This window comes from Solanum pennellii, chromosome 8, assembly GCF_001406875.1.
Source record: "Solanum pennellii chromosome 8, SPENNV200".
Taxonomy (NCBI): domain Eukaryota; kingdom Viridiplantae; phylum Streptophyta; class Magnoliopsida; order Solanales; family Solanaceae; genus Solanum; species Solanum pennellii.
The window spans coordinates 64,479,430-64,496,120 of NC_028644.1; the positions used below are offsets into that span (position 1 = coordinate 64,479,430).

Consider the following 16,691-nt stretch of genomic DNA (forward strand, 5'->3'; position numbering starts at 1 on the left):
TTATTCATTACAATTTACATATATATATTTCCATGAGTCATTCTAACGTATTTATAAAAATTCACATGAAACACACGTGCGAAGCACGTGCTCAGAAACTAGTACTAGCATGTACTCCCAGAAATGAATGTTGATATACTATAATACCCCAAAGTAAAAAATACACAATCAATTTATTTTTATTTTTATTACTTATATTATATTAAATATAGATACTTTTTCGCATTAAAGGATTGTGAATTTTGCTATGAATTGTGACTTTTTTTGAAGGGTTGAAACTTTTTTGACGGGTTATAACATCGTGGAAATTGACGAATACATACATCGTGGATTATTTTTCCTAAAAGAAGTAATTGATCAAGACAATAGTAATAAAAAAATACAAAAAAGGGAACATGATTGCGGTAAGATATTTCATATGTGTTTTTCTATTTTTTATTTTTATGATTCATTGAGATTTCAAAAAATAAATCACTAGAGTGAATATAGCATGAACATATATTTTCGTCTTCATTTTTCATTGGCTATGAATTGTTCAATATATTTGTTCTTTTTTATATTTATATTGAGTATGAATTTTTTTATGCATAAATTTCCTATAATATTTTTTGTTCATTTAAAACTTGAGAAAATGATATGTTATGTCGTACGATACACTCCTTGCTAGCCATAAAAAAATAAATTAGACAAATGTGGTTGATCATAAAATTATCTTAAATCAAATTAAAAATTCTATAAATAATACTTAGAAGTTCATTCATATGTTATTTTTTATTGAAAATTTTATTGTTTATTTTATAACCATACAATATTTATAATTAAGATACTTGATACTTCATTTGACAAAACCTATATGATATGCATGTGACACACAAAAAAAAAAGACTTCAATTTTGCAAAGATAAGGTAGAACGTAAAGATATGTAATATTTTTCACAATAGATTATGTTGTTCATATATCAAAATTAAATTATGCTACTAAAACAAATAATTTGTCAAATTAAATATTTGACGTACACTCAAATCTCTATTTGATTATAATTTGTTACAACAACATTTTACTATAATCTCCTAATTTTCTTTAGAACTAATTTTCGGTTATATATTCTGTCTCTACAAAATTCTACTTATAACAATGTTGACATTCACTACGGAAGTACATTTTTTTTTGTAAAATTATCTCTCTATGATAGACTTACTCAAATATTAGTTGAGTAATAGTTTATTCAAAAGATATATTTCTTATAAAGATAGAATATTGAAATATTTATGGTAACCGTGATCATTAGTGTCATGCACATATTAAATTTCAAATATGGATATTTAAGAGAAAAATTGTACTTAAATGGTGTCCATCATTTATGGTCGAACTCAGACTTTCCATAAAGAGGAATCGCTCCTCGGCAGTACTAGCCAGAACTAAACTCCTAACCTTTCAAATTGAGATTTTCCGGCGTAACGTCAAGAAGAGAGCCTCCGATGACCTTTTTTATATTGATATTTATTTCTATATATTTTCTTAAACTTTTTTATATAATTAAGTGAAGTAAAAATTATACTACTAAAAAAATGTCATTATCTTCCCAAATTTAAACATAGAATGTATTTATTTTGAAAAGTATCAATAATATTTTGTCATTTTGATCTAAAATTGAGCAACTCTATGATAATTTGTATTAAACATTTTTCGTAATTATTATTACTTCTATTTTACAATATTGTATACGATATGATGCGATACACACGTTCAACGCACGTGCCGTGAGACTAGTGAAATAATAAATGAATAATGAAGGGTTGGAGTCAAAATCACTTACTCAAAAGTATAATGTCGAAAAGTCTCATTGAAATCACATAAACCAAGTTCTTAGAGTTCAAAAATATATAGAGGAATGGGGAAGTAATATATATATATTAGGAATAAGAATCTTACCAGTTCAGTTACTCCACGTGATCACGACTCAGTCCATCTTAAATTATCTCTCTATGATAGACTTACTCAAATATTAGTTGAGTAATTGTTTATTCAAATGATATATTTCTTATAAAGATAGAATATTGAAATATTTATAGTAATCGTGATCATTAGTATCATGCACATATTAAATTTCAAATATGGATATTTAAGAGAAAAATTGTTCTTAAATGATGTCCATCATTTATGGTCGAACTCAGACTTTCCATAAAGAGGAACCGCTCCTCGGCAGTACTAGCCAGAACTAAACTCCTAACCTTTCAAATTGAGATTTTCCGGCGTAACGTCAAGAAGAAAGCCTCTGATGACCTTTTTATATTGATATTTATTTCTATATATTTTCTTAAACTTTTTTATATAATTAAGTGAAGTAAAAAATTATACTACTAAAAAAATGTCATTATCTTCCCAAATTTAAACATAGAATGTATTTATTTTGAAAAATATCAATGATATTTTGTCATTTTGATCTAAAAATTGAGCAACTCTACGATAATTTGTATTAAACATTTATAACCACTTGTCCTATATTCTTTCAATTATAATTATTTACGACAACTTTAATTTAGTAATTATATTACTTCTATTTTACAATATTGTTTACGATATGATGCGTTACACACGTTCAACGCACGTGCCGTGAGACTAGCGAAATAATAAATGAATAATGAAGGGTTGGAGTCAAAATCACTTACTCAAAAGTATAATGTCGAAAAGTCTCATTGAAATCACATAAACCAAGTTCTTAGAGTTCAAAAATATATAGAGGAATGGGGAAGTAATATATATATATTAGGAATAAGAATCTTACCAGGTCAGTTACTCCACGTGATCACGACTCAGTCCATGTAAAATTATCTCTCTATGATAGACTTACTCAAATATTAGTTGAGTAATAGTTTATTCAAAAGATATATTTCTTATAAAGATAGAATATTGAAATATTTATAGTAATCGTGATCATTAGTATCATGCACATATTAAATTTCAAATATGGATATTTAAGAAAAAAATTGTACTTAAAAGGTGTCCATCATTTATGGTCGAACTCAGACTTTCCATAAAGAGGAATCGCTCCTCGGCAGTACTAGCCAGAACTAAACTCCTACCCTTTCAAATTGAGATTTTCCGGCGTAACGTCAAGAAGAAAGCCTCCGATGACCTTTTTATATTGATATTTATTTCTATATATTTTCTTAAACTTTTTTATATAATTAAGTGAAGTAAAAAATTATACTACTAAAAAAATGTCATTATCTTCCCAAATTTAAATATAGAATGTATTTATTTTGAAAAGTATCAATGATATTTTGTCATTTTGATCTAAAAATTGAGCAACTCTATGATAATTTGTATTAAACATTTATAACCACTTGTCCTATATTCTTTCAATTATAATTATTTACGACAACTTTAATTTAGTAATTATATTACTTCTATTTTACAATATTATATACGATATGATGCGATACACACGTTCAATGCACGTGCCGTGAGACTAGTGAAATAATAAATGAATAATGAAGGGTTGGAGTCAAAATCACTTACTCAAAAGTATAATGTCGAAAAGTCTCATTGAAATCACATAAACCAAGTTCTTAGAGTTCAAAAATATATAGAGGAATGGGGAAGTAATATATATATATTAGGAAATAAGAATCTTACCAGGTCAGTTACTCCACGTGATCACGACTCAGTCCATGTAAAATTATCTTTCTATGATAGACTTACTCAAATATTAGTTGAGTAATAGTTTATTCAAAAGATATATTTCTTATAAAGATAGAATATTGAAATATTTATAATAATCGTGATCATTAGTATCATGCACATATTAAATTTCAAATATGGATATTTAAGAGAAAAAATTTACTTAAATGATGTCCATCATTTATGGTCGAACTCAGACTTTCCATAAAGAGGAATCGCTCCTCGGCAATACTAGCCAGAACTAAACTCCGAACCTTTCAAATTGAGCTTTCCGGCGTAACGTCAAGAAGAAAGCCTCCGATGACCTTTTTTATATTGATATTTATTTCTATATATTTTCTTAAACATTTTTATATAATTAAGTGAAGTAAAAGATTATACTACTAAAAAAATGTCATTATCTTCCCAAATTTAAACATAGAATGTATTTATTTTGAAAAGTATCAATGGTATTTTGTCATTTTGATTTAAAAATTGAGCAACTCTACGATAATTTGTATTAAACATTTATAACCACTTGTCCTATAATCTTTCAATTATAATTATTTACGACAACTTTAATTTAGTAATTATATTACTTCTATTTTACAATATTATATACGATATGATGCGATACACACGTCCAACGCACGTGCCGTGAGACTAGTGAAATAATAAATGAATAATGAAGGGTTGGAGTCAAAATCACTTACTCAAAAGTATAATGTCGAAAAGTCTCATTGAAATCACATAAACCAAGTTCTTAGAGTTCAAAAATATATAGAGGAATGGGGAAGTAATATATATATATTAGGAATAAGAATCTTACCAGGTCAGTTACTCCACGTGATCACGACTCAGTCCATGTAAAATTATCTCTCTATGATAGACTTACTCAAATATTAGTTGAGTAATAGTTTATTCAAAAGATATATTTCTTATAAAGATAGAATATTGAAATATTTATAGTAATCGTGATCATTAGTATCATGCACATATTAAATTTCAAATATGGATATTTAAGAAAAAAATTGTACTTAAAATGATGTACATCATTTATGGTCGAACTCAGACTTTCCATTAAGAGGAATCACTCCTCGGCAGTTCTAGCCAGAACTAAACTCCTAACCTTTCAATTGAGCTTTTTCGGCATAACGTCAAGAAGAAAGCCTCCGGTGACCTTTTTTATATTGACATTTATTTCTTTATATTTTCTTAAACTTTTTTATATAATTAAGTGAAGTAAAAAATTATACTACTAAAAAAATGTCATCATCTTCCAAAATTTAAACATAAAATGTATTTATTTTGAAAAGTATCAATGATATTTTGTCATTTTGATCTAAAAATTGAGCAACTCTATGATAATTTGTATTAAACATTTATAACCACTTGTCCTATATTCTTTCAATTATAATTATTTACGACAACTTTAATCTAGTAATTATATTACTTCTATTTTACAATATTGTATACGATATGATGCGATACACACGAGCAACGCACGTGCCGTGAGAGTAGTGAAATAATAAATGAATAATGAAGGGTTGGAGTCAAAATCACTTACTCAAAAGTATAATTTCTAAAAGTCTCATTGAAATCACATAAACCAAGTTCTTAGAGTTCAAAAATATATAGAGGAATGGGGAAGTAATATATATATATTAGGAAATAAGAATCTTACCAGGTCAGTTACTCCACGTGATCACGACTCAGTCCATGTAAAATTATCTCTCTATGATAGACTTATTCAAATATTAGTTGAGTAATAGTTTATTCAAAAGATATATTTCTTATAAAGATAGAATATTGAAATATTTATAGTAATCATGATCATTAGTATCATGCACATATTAAATTTCAAATATGGATATTTAAGAGAAAAATTGTACTTAAATGATGTCCATCATTTATGGTCGAACTCAGACTTTCCATTAAGAGGAATCACTCCTCGGCAGTACTAGCCAGAACTAAACTCCTAACCTTTCAAATTGAGCTTTTTCGGCGTAACGTCAAGAAGAAAGCCTCCGGTGACCTTTTTTATATTGATATTTATTTCTATGTATTTTCTTAAACTTTTTTATATAATTATGTAAAGTAAAAAATTATACTACTAAAAAAATGTTATTATCTTCCCTAATTTAAACATAGAATGTATTTTGAAAAGTATCAATGATAATTTTGTCATTTTGATCTAAAAATTGAGCAACTCTATGATAATTTGTATTAAACATATATAACCACTTGTCCTATACTCTTTTAATTATAATTATTTACGACAAAGCTTTAGTTTAGTAATTATATTACTTCTATTTTATAATATTGTATACGATATGATGCGATACACCCGTGCAACGCACGTACTGTGAGACTATTGAAATTATAAATGAATAATGAAGGGTTGGAGTCAAAATCACTTACTCAAAAGTATAATTTCGAAAAGTCTCATTGAAATCACATAAACCAAGTTCTTAGAGTTCAAAAATATATACAGGAATGGGGAAGTAATATATATATTAGGAAATAAGAATCTTACCAGGTCAGTTACTCCACGTGATTACGACTCAGTCCATGTGAAAGAGGAAAATAACTCAACTCATATTTTACTTACGCGACCGCAACACAATTTTCACTGTCTAGTATTATTATAAGTGGGAACCTCCTATCTTAAAAATTAAATTATCATTTTGTTCTTATTTTATTTCTTAACTAAATTAAATATTAATATATAATTAATTTAATATTAAATAATCATATTTAAATACATGCAGCTAGACACTATGGTTCAAATTCTAATTATTTAGATACTAAGCAATAATTAAAATATATTATATTATACTAAATACTAAAAATAAGAAGGTGTAAAGTCAAACTTTGAAATACAAAAATATTTCATAGAAAATTGTTAGGAATTACTTTTTTTTTTGATAAAAATTCTCTATTCTTTCTCTATAATTAGTGTGGTTAAATGGATTATATTTGTCATCTTTTCTCGATAATTAGTATAATTAAATGTATTGAATTATTAGTAAAAACAATCAACTTTCCTCTCCCCCATGCCTAAGATCACTAACTTCTGAAAATTAACTTAAACAACTCTTCACCTTTTTATCTTATCCCGTAAATCTTTAGCTATATATTTGTATCATGAAAAAATATTTTTTCTTTACCACTTGCCTCTTGTTGATGTGAATCATTAGGCAATGTCATGTTCTTTTTTGTTTTAAATATTAATATTTGTTTGATCCTAATTTGAATGATATTTTATATCATAGTTTTATCTTTATCATTTTAGATGATTTTTTTTTGTTACGGGATCAAGAACTCTACTCCTTATGTATTTCTTTTTACAATATATATTATTATAATTAAAGTCTTAAGAAGGATATGAATGTTATATTTGTTCTTATATATTTAATTCTTTTGTACTCTTTATCGATTTATACTTTTAATTTAATCTTCTGTGAAATTTTAAATGTTATAAGTCTATTTTTATCAGTGCTTCTGAAATTACTAATATATGACTTTTATATTCGTTTTTAAATGTTCTTTTATAATATTTTTTTCTTTTATACTTTCCTTACTGATATAATTTCTTTAAGTAGCTATATATTTGTGTATATACTGATATGGAGCGTAATTAGAAACTATTAAGGATAAATCATATAGATATATTCATATTATTAGAATTTGTAGTAATTTCATTATTTTTTCATATTTCTTGCTTGATGGTCAATGTACTATTCGATTATTATGAGTTTTATTTAGTGAGTAAAATATAAATTGATAAAACTAATATTTTTAATTTCAATATTTTCTATCTAATAATTGTATGGGACAAACGTGCAATGCACGTTCTGAGAACTAGTAAGCAAATATATGTGTTACCCTCGGAAATGACATGTGAAGTGTTGAATAAGCAATACATTTGACATTTGTCCCCAAAATAATGCTTAAACAATGAATTATGAGTAAAAACAAAAAGTAGTCAATGAATTGATGACATGTGATATTTTTGCCCAAATAATCACAAAAAAGGAATTTAACTAGGGGTGTGCATCGTTCAGTTCAGTTCGGTTTTATGTATTATTGGTTCGTTTATCGGTTTTTAATTTTTAAATATGCTAAACCAATAACAAACCAATAAGATATACTTTATCGATTTTCGGTTTATCGATTTTTTTATCATTATCAGTTCGGTTTTCGATTTATCCAATAAGAAAATATCTGTAAAATATTACATGTCTTATCATTTCTGTAAATGTTTTGATATAGTGAAACAAGAAAGATAATGAAAAATTACATCAATAAGAGAAAATATAGTAGGATGACTATAATTACATGTTATCACTAAAACATAGTATATATGAAATTTTTTAGGCATAATACATATATTGGACCCTAAACTTGGGTTCAAATTTTAACTTCGACCTCCAACTTTCATAATGCACAAACAAACACTTTAACTATCCAACTTTTAAATAAATAAACACATGAGTCCTACATGGCACAATACACGTAGAACACCACGTAGGACAAAAAATGACATGTAGGACATGTGTGTCTATTTATTCAACTTTATACAAGTTTAAGTGTCTATTTGTGCACATCAAAAGTTGAAGGACATAAATGTGATTTGAAACCAAGTTAAAAGGGCACATTTATGTACTATACCAATTTTTTATGTTAATCAAATTACGGACCTTTACAAATTTGCAAATACTACAACCTACAATTACAAACTAAAAGTAAAATAAACTAGTCCAACAAGACTTAAACTAAAACTAAAACTAAAATCAAATAGCTTCAATTGTGAACCCCTTACTTTAATCTTTAGGTTTTGAGTACATAGTAAAAACTAGTAAAACGGCCTAGTGTGAATTTGCTAGAGTACTAATAATTTGATATAGTTATAGTGTCTAATTGTATTAAATTATTAATATTTAATAATTAGGAAGGGTAAAATAATAAATTATTACCGTCTTATTAGGTTACCGATTTACCCAAAAACCCAATAGTAAAAAATCGATACTGAACCAATAACCCAATGATTTTTTTTATAAACCCATTAAAAAAATATTTTAAAGAGAGAAAGTATTAAAAAATATCCCTACATTTCACATAAATTATTCGTTTCATTCCTAAACTATTGACAGTGTAAACATCACTCTCCTACTTCTCCTAAATTCTTGCCAAGTTGAAAGTGTTTTAAATACTTCTCTGGATCTTTTTAATCAAGAGTCATATACTCATAGTGGTTGATTATGTATGTTTGTTAGTTCAGTTAGTAAAGTAGAGGAGTACTTTTTAACATTCCATCTATAGCTGCAATAACCTCATTGAAGCCTGGTGATGAACTTGATCATTCTCACAAGTACTTGATTCAGAAGGTGGGTGAAAATTCAAGTTAAGATTTTTCTCAATCCCACAAACAAATAAAACTTATCTTGGAATATGGTATGCAGGCGATCGACGAGAGAGGAAAGTATGGATAGCTAATCCAAATACACCTCTATTGATCAACTCAGGGTTGCTCACCATAAACGGAACATCGAAAATAACTAGTGGAGGGAAGACCATAGTGAATATTGCCACTCCTTTATTGACAGGAAGTTTAGTAGCTAGGCTTCAAGATTCAGGGAATTTTGTGGTTCAGGATGAGACTCGAAACACTGACTTTATGGCAAAGCTTTGATCATCCTACCAATTGTCTTTTGCCTGGTATGAAGCTTGGTTATAACCTCACCACAATGCAGAATTGGACTACATACTCTTCTTACATAGATGAGAAAAGAAAGGAGGAAGCATATATACGCGAGTTGACAGCAGTAGACAGCTTCAACAATGCAAATCTGAAAGAAGAAGATGGAAGGGAAGTACAAGATTTGAAGATATTTAGCTTTGGATTCATATTGGAAGCCAAAAAAAACAACTTCTCGAGTGAAAAGATGCTCGGAGAGGGCGGTTTTTGGCCTGTTTATAAGGTATATTTGTACTATGTTATCTGTAGCTCAGAAATTTGCTCAGTACTCTCACTACATAACGAATCAACTGTAAAAATGGATGACAGGGAAATTTTCCAGATGGGCGAGAGATGGCAGTCAAGAGACTTTCAAGAACCTCAGGACAAGGGCTTGTGGAGTTCAAGAATGAACTCATACTAATAGCCAGAGTTCAGCCTACAAATCTAGTTCGAGTTCTAGGATGTTGTATTGACGGAGATGAGAGAATGTTGATATATGAGTACATGCCTAACAAGAGCTTGAACTTCTTCCTCTTTGGTCTGTTACTATTCCAAAAAAAAAAAGACTCAACTTTCAGGTGACTTTTTAAAATTTTGATGTGAAATGCTTTCTCTTTAACATATCCAGCAAGAATGGAGCTACCGGATTGGCAGAAACGGTTTGCAATTATTGAAGGAATTGCTCTATCTTCTCAGATACTCAAGAATGAGAGTGATACATAGAGATCTAAAAGCCAGTAATGTGCTTTTGGATGAAAACATGAATCCTAAGATAGCTGATTTTAGTTCAGCAAGAAATTTAAACAGAATGAGACGGAGGCAGTGACTGGCGGGTTGTTGGAACATAGTGAGTTAAGCCTAGTCATCTCTTCGATATAAATCTATGGAACATGTGTACTTGTTCATACTTGCTGAGTAAAAAATGTTTTCTATCCTCTGCACAGTGGTTAAATGGCTCCCGAGTTCGCCATGGAAGGAACTTTCTCAATCAAGTCTGATGTCTTCAGCTTTGGAGTCATAATACTGGAAACTTTCTAGCAAGTCTATTTCATTGCAAATATAATAAAAGCACGTAATATAGGAAGAAGAAGTACGAAGAGATAGGAAAAATGACTGGACTGTATTGATCAGACTCATTAGTTCTACAGCTCGGGGTGAAAGTGACAAATAGCTGCGAAAACCAAGCAACCATTCATCATAACATTGCTTGGATGATATGAAGTGCCAATATACATAGTGAAGAAACCAAGAAAACCATTGCTCATAAAAATTAATGGATATGGTTTTTACTCTTCACCCAACCACCACATTGATATTTATACCACTAATGTGTATGTATACTAATCTCTTTGGTACATCACCAACAATAGGAGTGTAATATACTTTTTACAAACCATAATATTCACCTTGTATACCTTAGTTATACAACTTATCACATTGCAGCAGCAGCAGAACCTCGTCGGCCAGATTTTGATGCACCGCCAGCCACCTTATTCCGCCGCCTAGAGCTCCGTCCAGGGCGGTGTTTCCGGTGGCTTTGTGTATGGCTGTGGCTCCCACCAAACTTCATCTTCTGCCTAAGCCTTCCACTGTCCCTAAACAAGTCTCTTTCAGACTGAACAATCACACATTCTGGTGGTGGCACAGGGTACCTAAGGTTATCATAACAATAAGAATAGTACATGTATCTTTCCCTAAAAAATTTCATGTTGTTTCGCCTTTCGGGCGTGATGTTAGAGTAATCTTGAGCAAGTAATTTAGCATTCCTGTCAGTGCAATTTGTTGATGGAATTTGCTCAGATGGATCTACTATGCATCCTTCAAGAACTAAGTCTTTAAGCTCTGTTGCAAAAGGTTCATATTTATAGTCCACTTTAGCTTTGCCACCATTTGTAGCCCAAGAAGATGCATCCCAAATTGTGGCATATAAAGCCATTGGTTTTGCTGGAAAGTCACCTCCCATTGCTGGATGGCGATTTATTTCTCTAAGTGGTGTTTCATCAATGTAAAATCTGTAAAAGAAAGGAAACAAAATCAAAACTTCTATAACTATAGTCCTATGTTGCACGAACTCTTCAAAACTGCTGATGGAACGTGATATTCTCTAAAGGTAGTGCATTATTGAGGATCCAACACAGGTGCGCGGAAGCATTTTAAGTTAGAGCGACATAAAGATTGGTAACTGCTTATAACTTGAAAATATAGCAGACAATATTATGTTGCAACCGGTAAAATTACACTCATGAGTGTAAAATCATCACACTTTCGATATATATTAGTATAATTTCAATCATTAAATAATTATAACGCGACTATTTCAACATATCTTATGAACCTAAAATAGAAATACTATCTTCAAGTTTTAGGGAAAATGTTCACAAATTTATTTTGTGAACTTTAGTATGATCACTTTATTCGATGATATACTAGTTAGTAGACACAAGAGATCATTTCCTCGTACAAAACCTAGAAGACATTGATATTTACTACTTATGTGGTCCTTTATTTACTGTACTCATTAATTTATAGAGTACAAACAAAACTTGATGGTAACACATATTAATAAGCTTGATGGCAAAAATATAGTGGCAATGTAACCTAAAAACTTGTTGATAATTAAGAACAAAACATGATGGTCCGATACACAAAGTATTTTGTGTTCACGTAGGATTAAAAAAAGTGCATCCATGATTCGAATTCGTGTCTTGTAGGTCACTTTAAGACAATTTATATATGTTGCTTCAGATACTTATTAAGTAATAATTAAGTTCAAAGTCATGATTATTGACCTTTCTTTTCATAGTGCAAATGTCATTAGGAGAACAGCCAATCACGCCAGTATTTCAGCTTTAAGATTTTTTCTAGAAAAAGGAAAAAGTAACAGTTGCATAACATAAATCACGCAATTAGAACTTTATATCCCTTTAATAAAGATTAGCTATTCAGATTAATTAATTAATGAGCAAATCAACATTTTTCTCTTCCCTTTTCCAATGGTACTTCATTTTCTCTATTTATTTTTAATTTTCGTCTCTCCTCAATTTATTTTCACTTTCATTCTCTCGAGAAAATAATCTTCTATGATCACTTATTTTTAAATCTCTTATATATATATATAAGAGATGAAAAGAATAACCCCATTTAATCAGTGATAGAACAACGTACTCTCGTCCAAAGGGTGTTATATTAAGACTCTTTGTTTGAATTTTTTTTCATTAGTTAGATAGGTAAAACAATTTTTTATATGAATGAACGTCATAACCCTCGTCCAAAGGGTGTTATTGAGACTCTTTGTAAATTTTTCATTAGTTAGTTAAAACAACTATTTTTTTTAATATGAATGAACATTACAAGGATGTTTTGATTGTATATTTAATTTATCTTCTTTTTTTTCATTCGATATTGGAGTCTACATTAGAGTTTCTATTAGAATTTTCTTCATACTCGAGGCTTGAATTCAAAACCTCTAATTAAGAATGAAACAATCTTATCACTGCACTACAACGCATATTGATAATCATTATCTTATTCAACAAAAGCAATAGGTGACCAAATAAATTTGCTATGGGAATCCAAATTAGTCGGCCAGAAATAGTATTACTAGAAAATAATACGCGATAAAAGTATTGAAACTGATAATAATCGAAGAGCAAGAGAAAGGAATATAATTTGGCAACTTACATGATGTTTTTTGGTGTCCAAAGAATGCTGTACTGATGAAAGTCCTTGCTTGGATCAAACCACATTCTATACCTCTCTTCTCTACCACGGCTAACACTGCCATTTCCATACATGTTAGTCTGAAACCTCCATGGTTGACCATTCACATTCCCCAAAAACTCAATATCTAACTCATCATGATTCTTCTCAAATGTATCTGCATTTGATGTCTACATATATCCATATATGAACTCATTAAATGAAAAAACACAACATCTTCCAACAAACAGACATGGTCAACGATCTCAAATCACTATAACAAAGATAATTTTTAGCGGCATTAAATATTGATATTAATAAATAGTGTTAACATCTTTACTGGCATTAGTTAAGTGTCATTACAACCAATGTCGCTAAAGGCTTTAGGGACATATGTAAAGAGTGACAATTGCCGCTAAAAATACATATTTAGCGGCAATTAAGAATTAAATGCCGCTAATGGTCATTTTTGTTGTAGTGAATGTTAGTAACTGAGTTCTGAATTTATTTTTTATACATATTTAATGAATTTCTTAACAAGGAAAAAAAATAAATATACCCCCAAACTATCGTAAATGGTATGTAAATACCCTCCGTCATACTTCTGGGATATTGGTACCCATGCCGTTCGAAAACTAGAACACATACGCCCTTTATACTAATGGACATACACGTGTCACAATCTTATGATCGATTCGACATTTATCGACGGATAAGATCGCGCCACGTATCCTTATTTATTCTTACGTTAGAGTGAAGGGCATATATGCTCTAGGTTTTGAACAGCAGGGACATCAATGTCCCAAAAGTACGACGGAGGGTATCTGCATACCATTTACGATATTTCAAGGGTTTGTTTGTCCTTTTTCCCTCTTAACTAAGATACGAAGTTTTAAGTTTTGTCTTACGTATATACTAAAACCTACCTCCGTACAACTTTTACGATGCATGAAATATTCTGCATTACGTACATATATAGGACTAGCTAGTTATAAGTATTAGTGATTGCTTCGACGAATTGTATACCATGTACATCACTTATTTTAAATTCCAATGAACAGTGATGCAGTATAACTCTTATAATTGTACATGCATATAATATAATGACAAAAATAGGTGGTCAAAATCAGGCTTTTAAAAAAATATTTTATGTATATTCATTGATAAAAAACACACAGATATAAAAGAAATGCATATATTAATTATTTGTTACATACTTACATAAAATGCGACAACGATGCCGGCCGTATATATGGCCGGCAACTTTATACGAGCACTGAAAAATCCATAATTGTAATATTCTGTTGAAATGACACCCGATCCTGCAATTGACAATTCACGTAATAATAACATATTCAGTGAAATTCACGATAAATTTCAAAAGTTGAATTAATTGAAATTACCTGAGAATTTATTAAGGAGGAGACGAAAACTTCGATCATCAGGAGATCGTTCAATATTGAAATCACTAAAAAGAGGGGAATATCCTTCTTCGAAAGTAATCGTCGGCAGATTAAACGCCTTATACGTCATGTTCGCCGCCGTCTCAGCCGCCGGAAAAATGTACAGTAATAAAAGGAGAGAGAAAGGTGTTATTGATTTTGATACAGATGAAAGAACTCGATAATCCATGATTTTTTTTTGTAATTCTGTATAGAAATTTTTTACTATATATACATATATATACGTTAGATTTTTTCTCTTCTTCTCTCTTAATTATACAAAATTTTGTAATCTTCTCATTTTCTTCTTCTTTTGGATTCTTCGATTCGCAAAAATGGTAACGGAATATGCAGCCATGAAGAAAGAGAGGAGGAAACAGAGAGATTTGGCAGGTTACGGTTTTGAGGGGTGGAATATAGAATAGTCCTCGTAGTTGGGTTTATTTACTAGATTGCCACGTGATATATTTTTATAAAAAGGAAATAAAATAAAAATCGACATGTTTTTCCAATTATACTCTTGTTCTTAAAGAAAAGTTCGATAAATATTTGATAAATTTAATAAACTACACTAATTTATGTACTTATTAACTTTTTTTATTAGACTTAATTTTTGATAGGATCATACTTTTTTGGGATGGTGGAGTAATATGAAAGAAAGTTCTATTTGATAACCAAAACATAATTGAATTGAATTGGAATGTAATATTGCAAGTTTGATGAAAATGATATACTCCTATTATGACTATTTATAACTTAAATAGAAATAGAAGATAATGTTTTCAAAAAAAAATAAATTCTTTTATGTCTAAAAGGATTATAAAATTAAAATCGAGTTTTGGTCCCAATTAGGCGAGTTATATTAAGTTCATTATATTGTAAGTCTTATAAGATAATGTTATTATTAGGTTAAATTAATTTAAGATAATAGATAACTCCTCCATACATATCAATCAAAATATCAAATTTAAATATGGTCATGAAAATTAGAGTGTAATCTCGTATATACTACATAAGAAGTTAATTAATTACTATTTTAATATGCTTAGCATAATATAACTGAAATTCGAAAACTATTGCATGTAGGTGACGTATGTAGCTTCCCTAATAGGAAAAGCAGATATACGCAAATGGACAACTCAGACAGACGGTTATAATAATTGAGATTAACTCATCTTTAAATTAAAGATCCGCATTAAAAATGAATCCTACAATATGTAAATAAATTTAATCAAATCTCAATATGTGAATATCTATCACCACATTATTTAAGTAATTTAGTCATGAGTCATGTCCTCCTACATTTTATTCAATCTCATTTCTTCTCTCTGTTCATGATTAAATAGTACATAGCTAGATTTGTTTTTCTTTAAATGATCGAGGATGAAAGTGATTTTGCATAAAAGTTTAGTCGCATTCGATATTTATAATATTATGAAAAAATCAACTTGTGACCTCAAGAAACTTATGAACTAAATCAAAGTGCCAATATATACACACGTAATATGAGTAATTGTTTTTGCTGGACAATAAAAAAACACTAGGTGATTTCTTTTCATCTGTTCAAACTTGTGAACATAGTTACCTGGTACTTATGCAAGTGAGAGATGATAGGTACCTTATGAAACTAATCGAGTAGACAAAATAACACTTTTGTCAAAGAAAAAAAGGAAGTAGGATAAGGCTTGAGTCGTCATTAGGCATGTCTGTCTAAACCTAGTTCAAGGTGGCCAATGTATATGTAAAATACAATATTCAACAATGATATCTTCCCTTTTCTATCTTCACGTAGGCCCTGAAAATCATTTCACTAAAGCTTTTGTCTTTTCTAGTTTTCAAGGTATGGCATAGATGAACATGGCACCCCACTTCTAATTCTGGAATCATGAGAACTCCCAAAACAAAAGAAGAAGTTACATAACTAGCTCAAAGAAAGATAACTGACCTGGCAACTCTTAATAGAAAGGCTTCATTAGCTGGCTGCAATCATGCTTAAGATGAGTTTGAAAGAAACTCCCACTTCACTACAGTGATGATTACCTGCAAATATCAGCATGCGTGCTTTGTGTAAAGTTAAGACACAAACTATATATGCACAATTTAGAAGCTTCCACTAGAACTGTAATGATGGCTCCATGGGATC

At 29.6% G+C, this 16,691-nt stretch overlaps 2 protein-coding genes across 5 annotated transcripts; one reads left to right on the top strand and one right to left on the bottom strand.

The window, feature by feature from the left end:
- Positions 1-8,747: 8,747 nt before the first annotated feature.
- LOC114078481 (G-type lectin S-receptor-like serine/threonine-protein kinase CES101) lies at positions 8,748-10,821 on the top strand. Of its 4 annotated transcripts, none has more exons than XM_027919423.1 (4): positions 8,748-9,648; positions 9,735-9,985; positions 10,104-10,254; positions 10,352-10,821. In XM_027919423.1, the coding sequence occupies exons 1-3, from the start codon at positions 9,322-9,324 to the stop codon at positions 10,231-10,233; spliced, it is 708 nt and encodes a 235-aa protein (XP_027775224.1). In that variant the 5' UTR covers positions 8,748-9,321; the 3' UTR covers positions 10,234-10,254; positions 10,352-10,821. The 4 variants fall into 4 exon arrangements, with proteins under 4 accessions (XP_027775224.1, XP_027775223.1, XP_027775222.1 ...); XM_027919422.1 differs by having other exon boundaries at positions 8,749-9,054; positions 9,130-9,648; positions 10,104-10,448; XM_027919421.1 differs by having other exon boundaries at positions 8,749-9,648; positions 10,104-10,448.
- On the bottom strand, positions 10,650-14,943 carry LOC107026996 (probable xyloglucan endotransglucosylase/hydrolase protein 30). The gene is made up of 4 exons (XM_015228149.2): positions 14,510-14,943; positions 14,328-14,428; positions 13,089-13,297; positions 10,650-11,419 (listed from the first exon to the last, which is right to left on the bottom strand). The coding sequence occupies exons 1-4, from the start codon at positions 14,736-14,738 to the stop codon at positions 10,840-10,842; spliced, it is 1,119 nt and encodes a 372-aa protein (XP_015083635.1). The 5' UTR covers positions 14,739-14,943; the 3' UTR covers positions 10,650-10,839.
- Between the last annotated feature and the right edge of the window lie 1,748 nt (positions 14,944-16,691).

Coding starts and splice junctions, on each gene's coding strand:
- LOC114078481 (XM_027919423.1), top strand. CDS start 9,322: ATGAGACTCGAAACACTGACTTTATGGCAAAGCTTTGATCATCCTACC. Junction 9,649..9,734: donor GTTTTTGGCCTGTTTATAAG/GTATATTTGTAC, acceptor AATGGATGACAG/GGAAATTTTCCAGATGGGCG. Junction 9,986..10,103: donor AAAAAAGACTCAACTTTCAG/GTGACTTTTTAA, acceptor CTATCTTCTCAG/ATACTCAAGAATGAGAGTGA.
- LOC107026996 (XM_015228149.2), bottom strand. CDS start 14,738: ATGGATTATCGAGTTCTTTCATCTGTATCAAAATCAATAACACCTTTC. Junction 14,429..14,509: donor CCTCCTTAATAAATTCTCAG/GTAATTTCAATT, acceptor TGTCAATTGCAG/GATCGGGTGTCATTTCAACA. Junction 13,298..14,327: donor GCATCGTTGTCGCATTTTAT/GTAAGTATGTAA, acceptor GGATATATGTAG/ACATCAAATGCAGATACATT.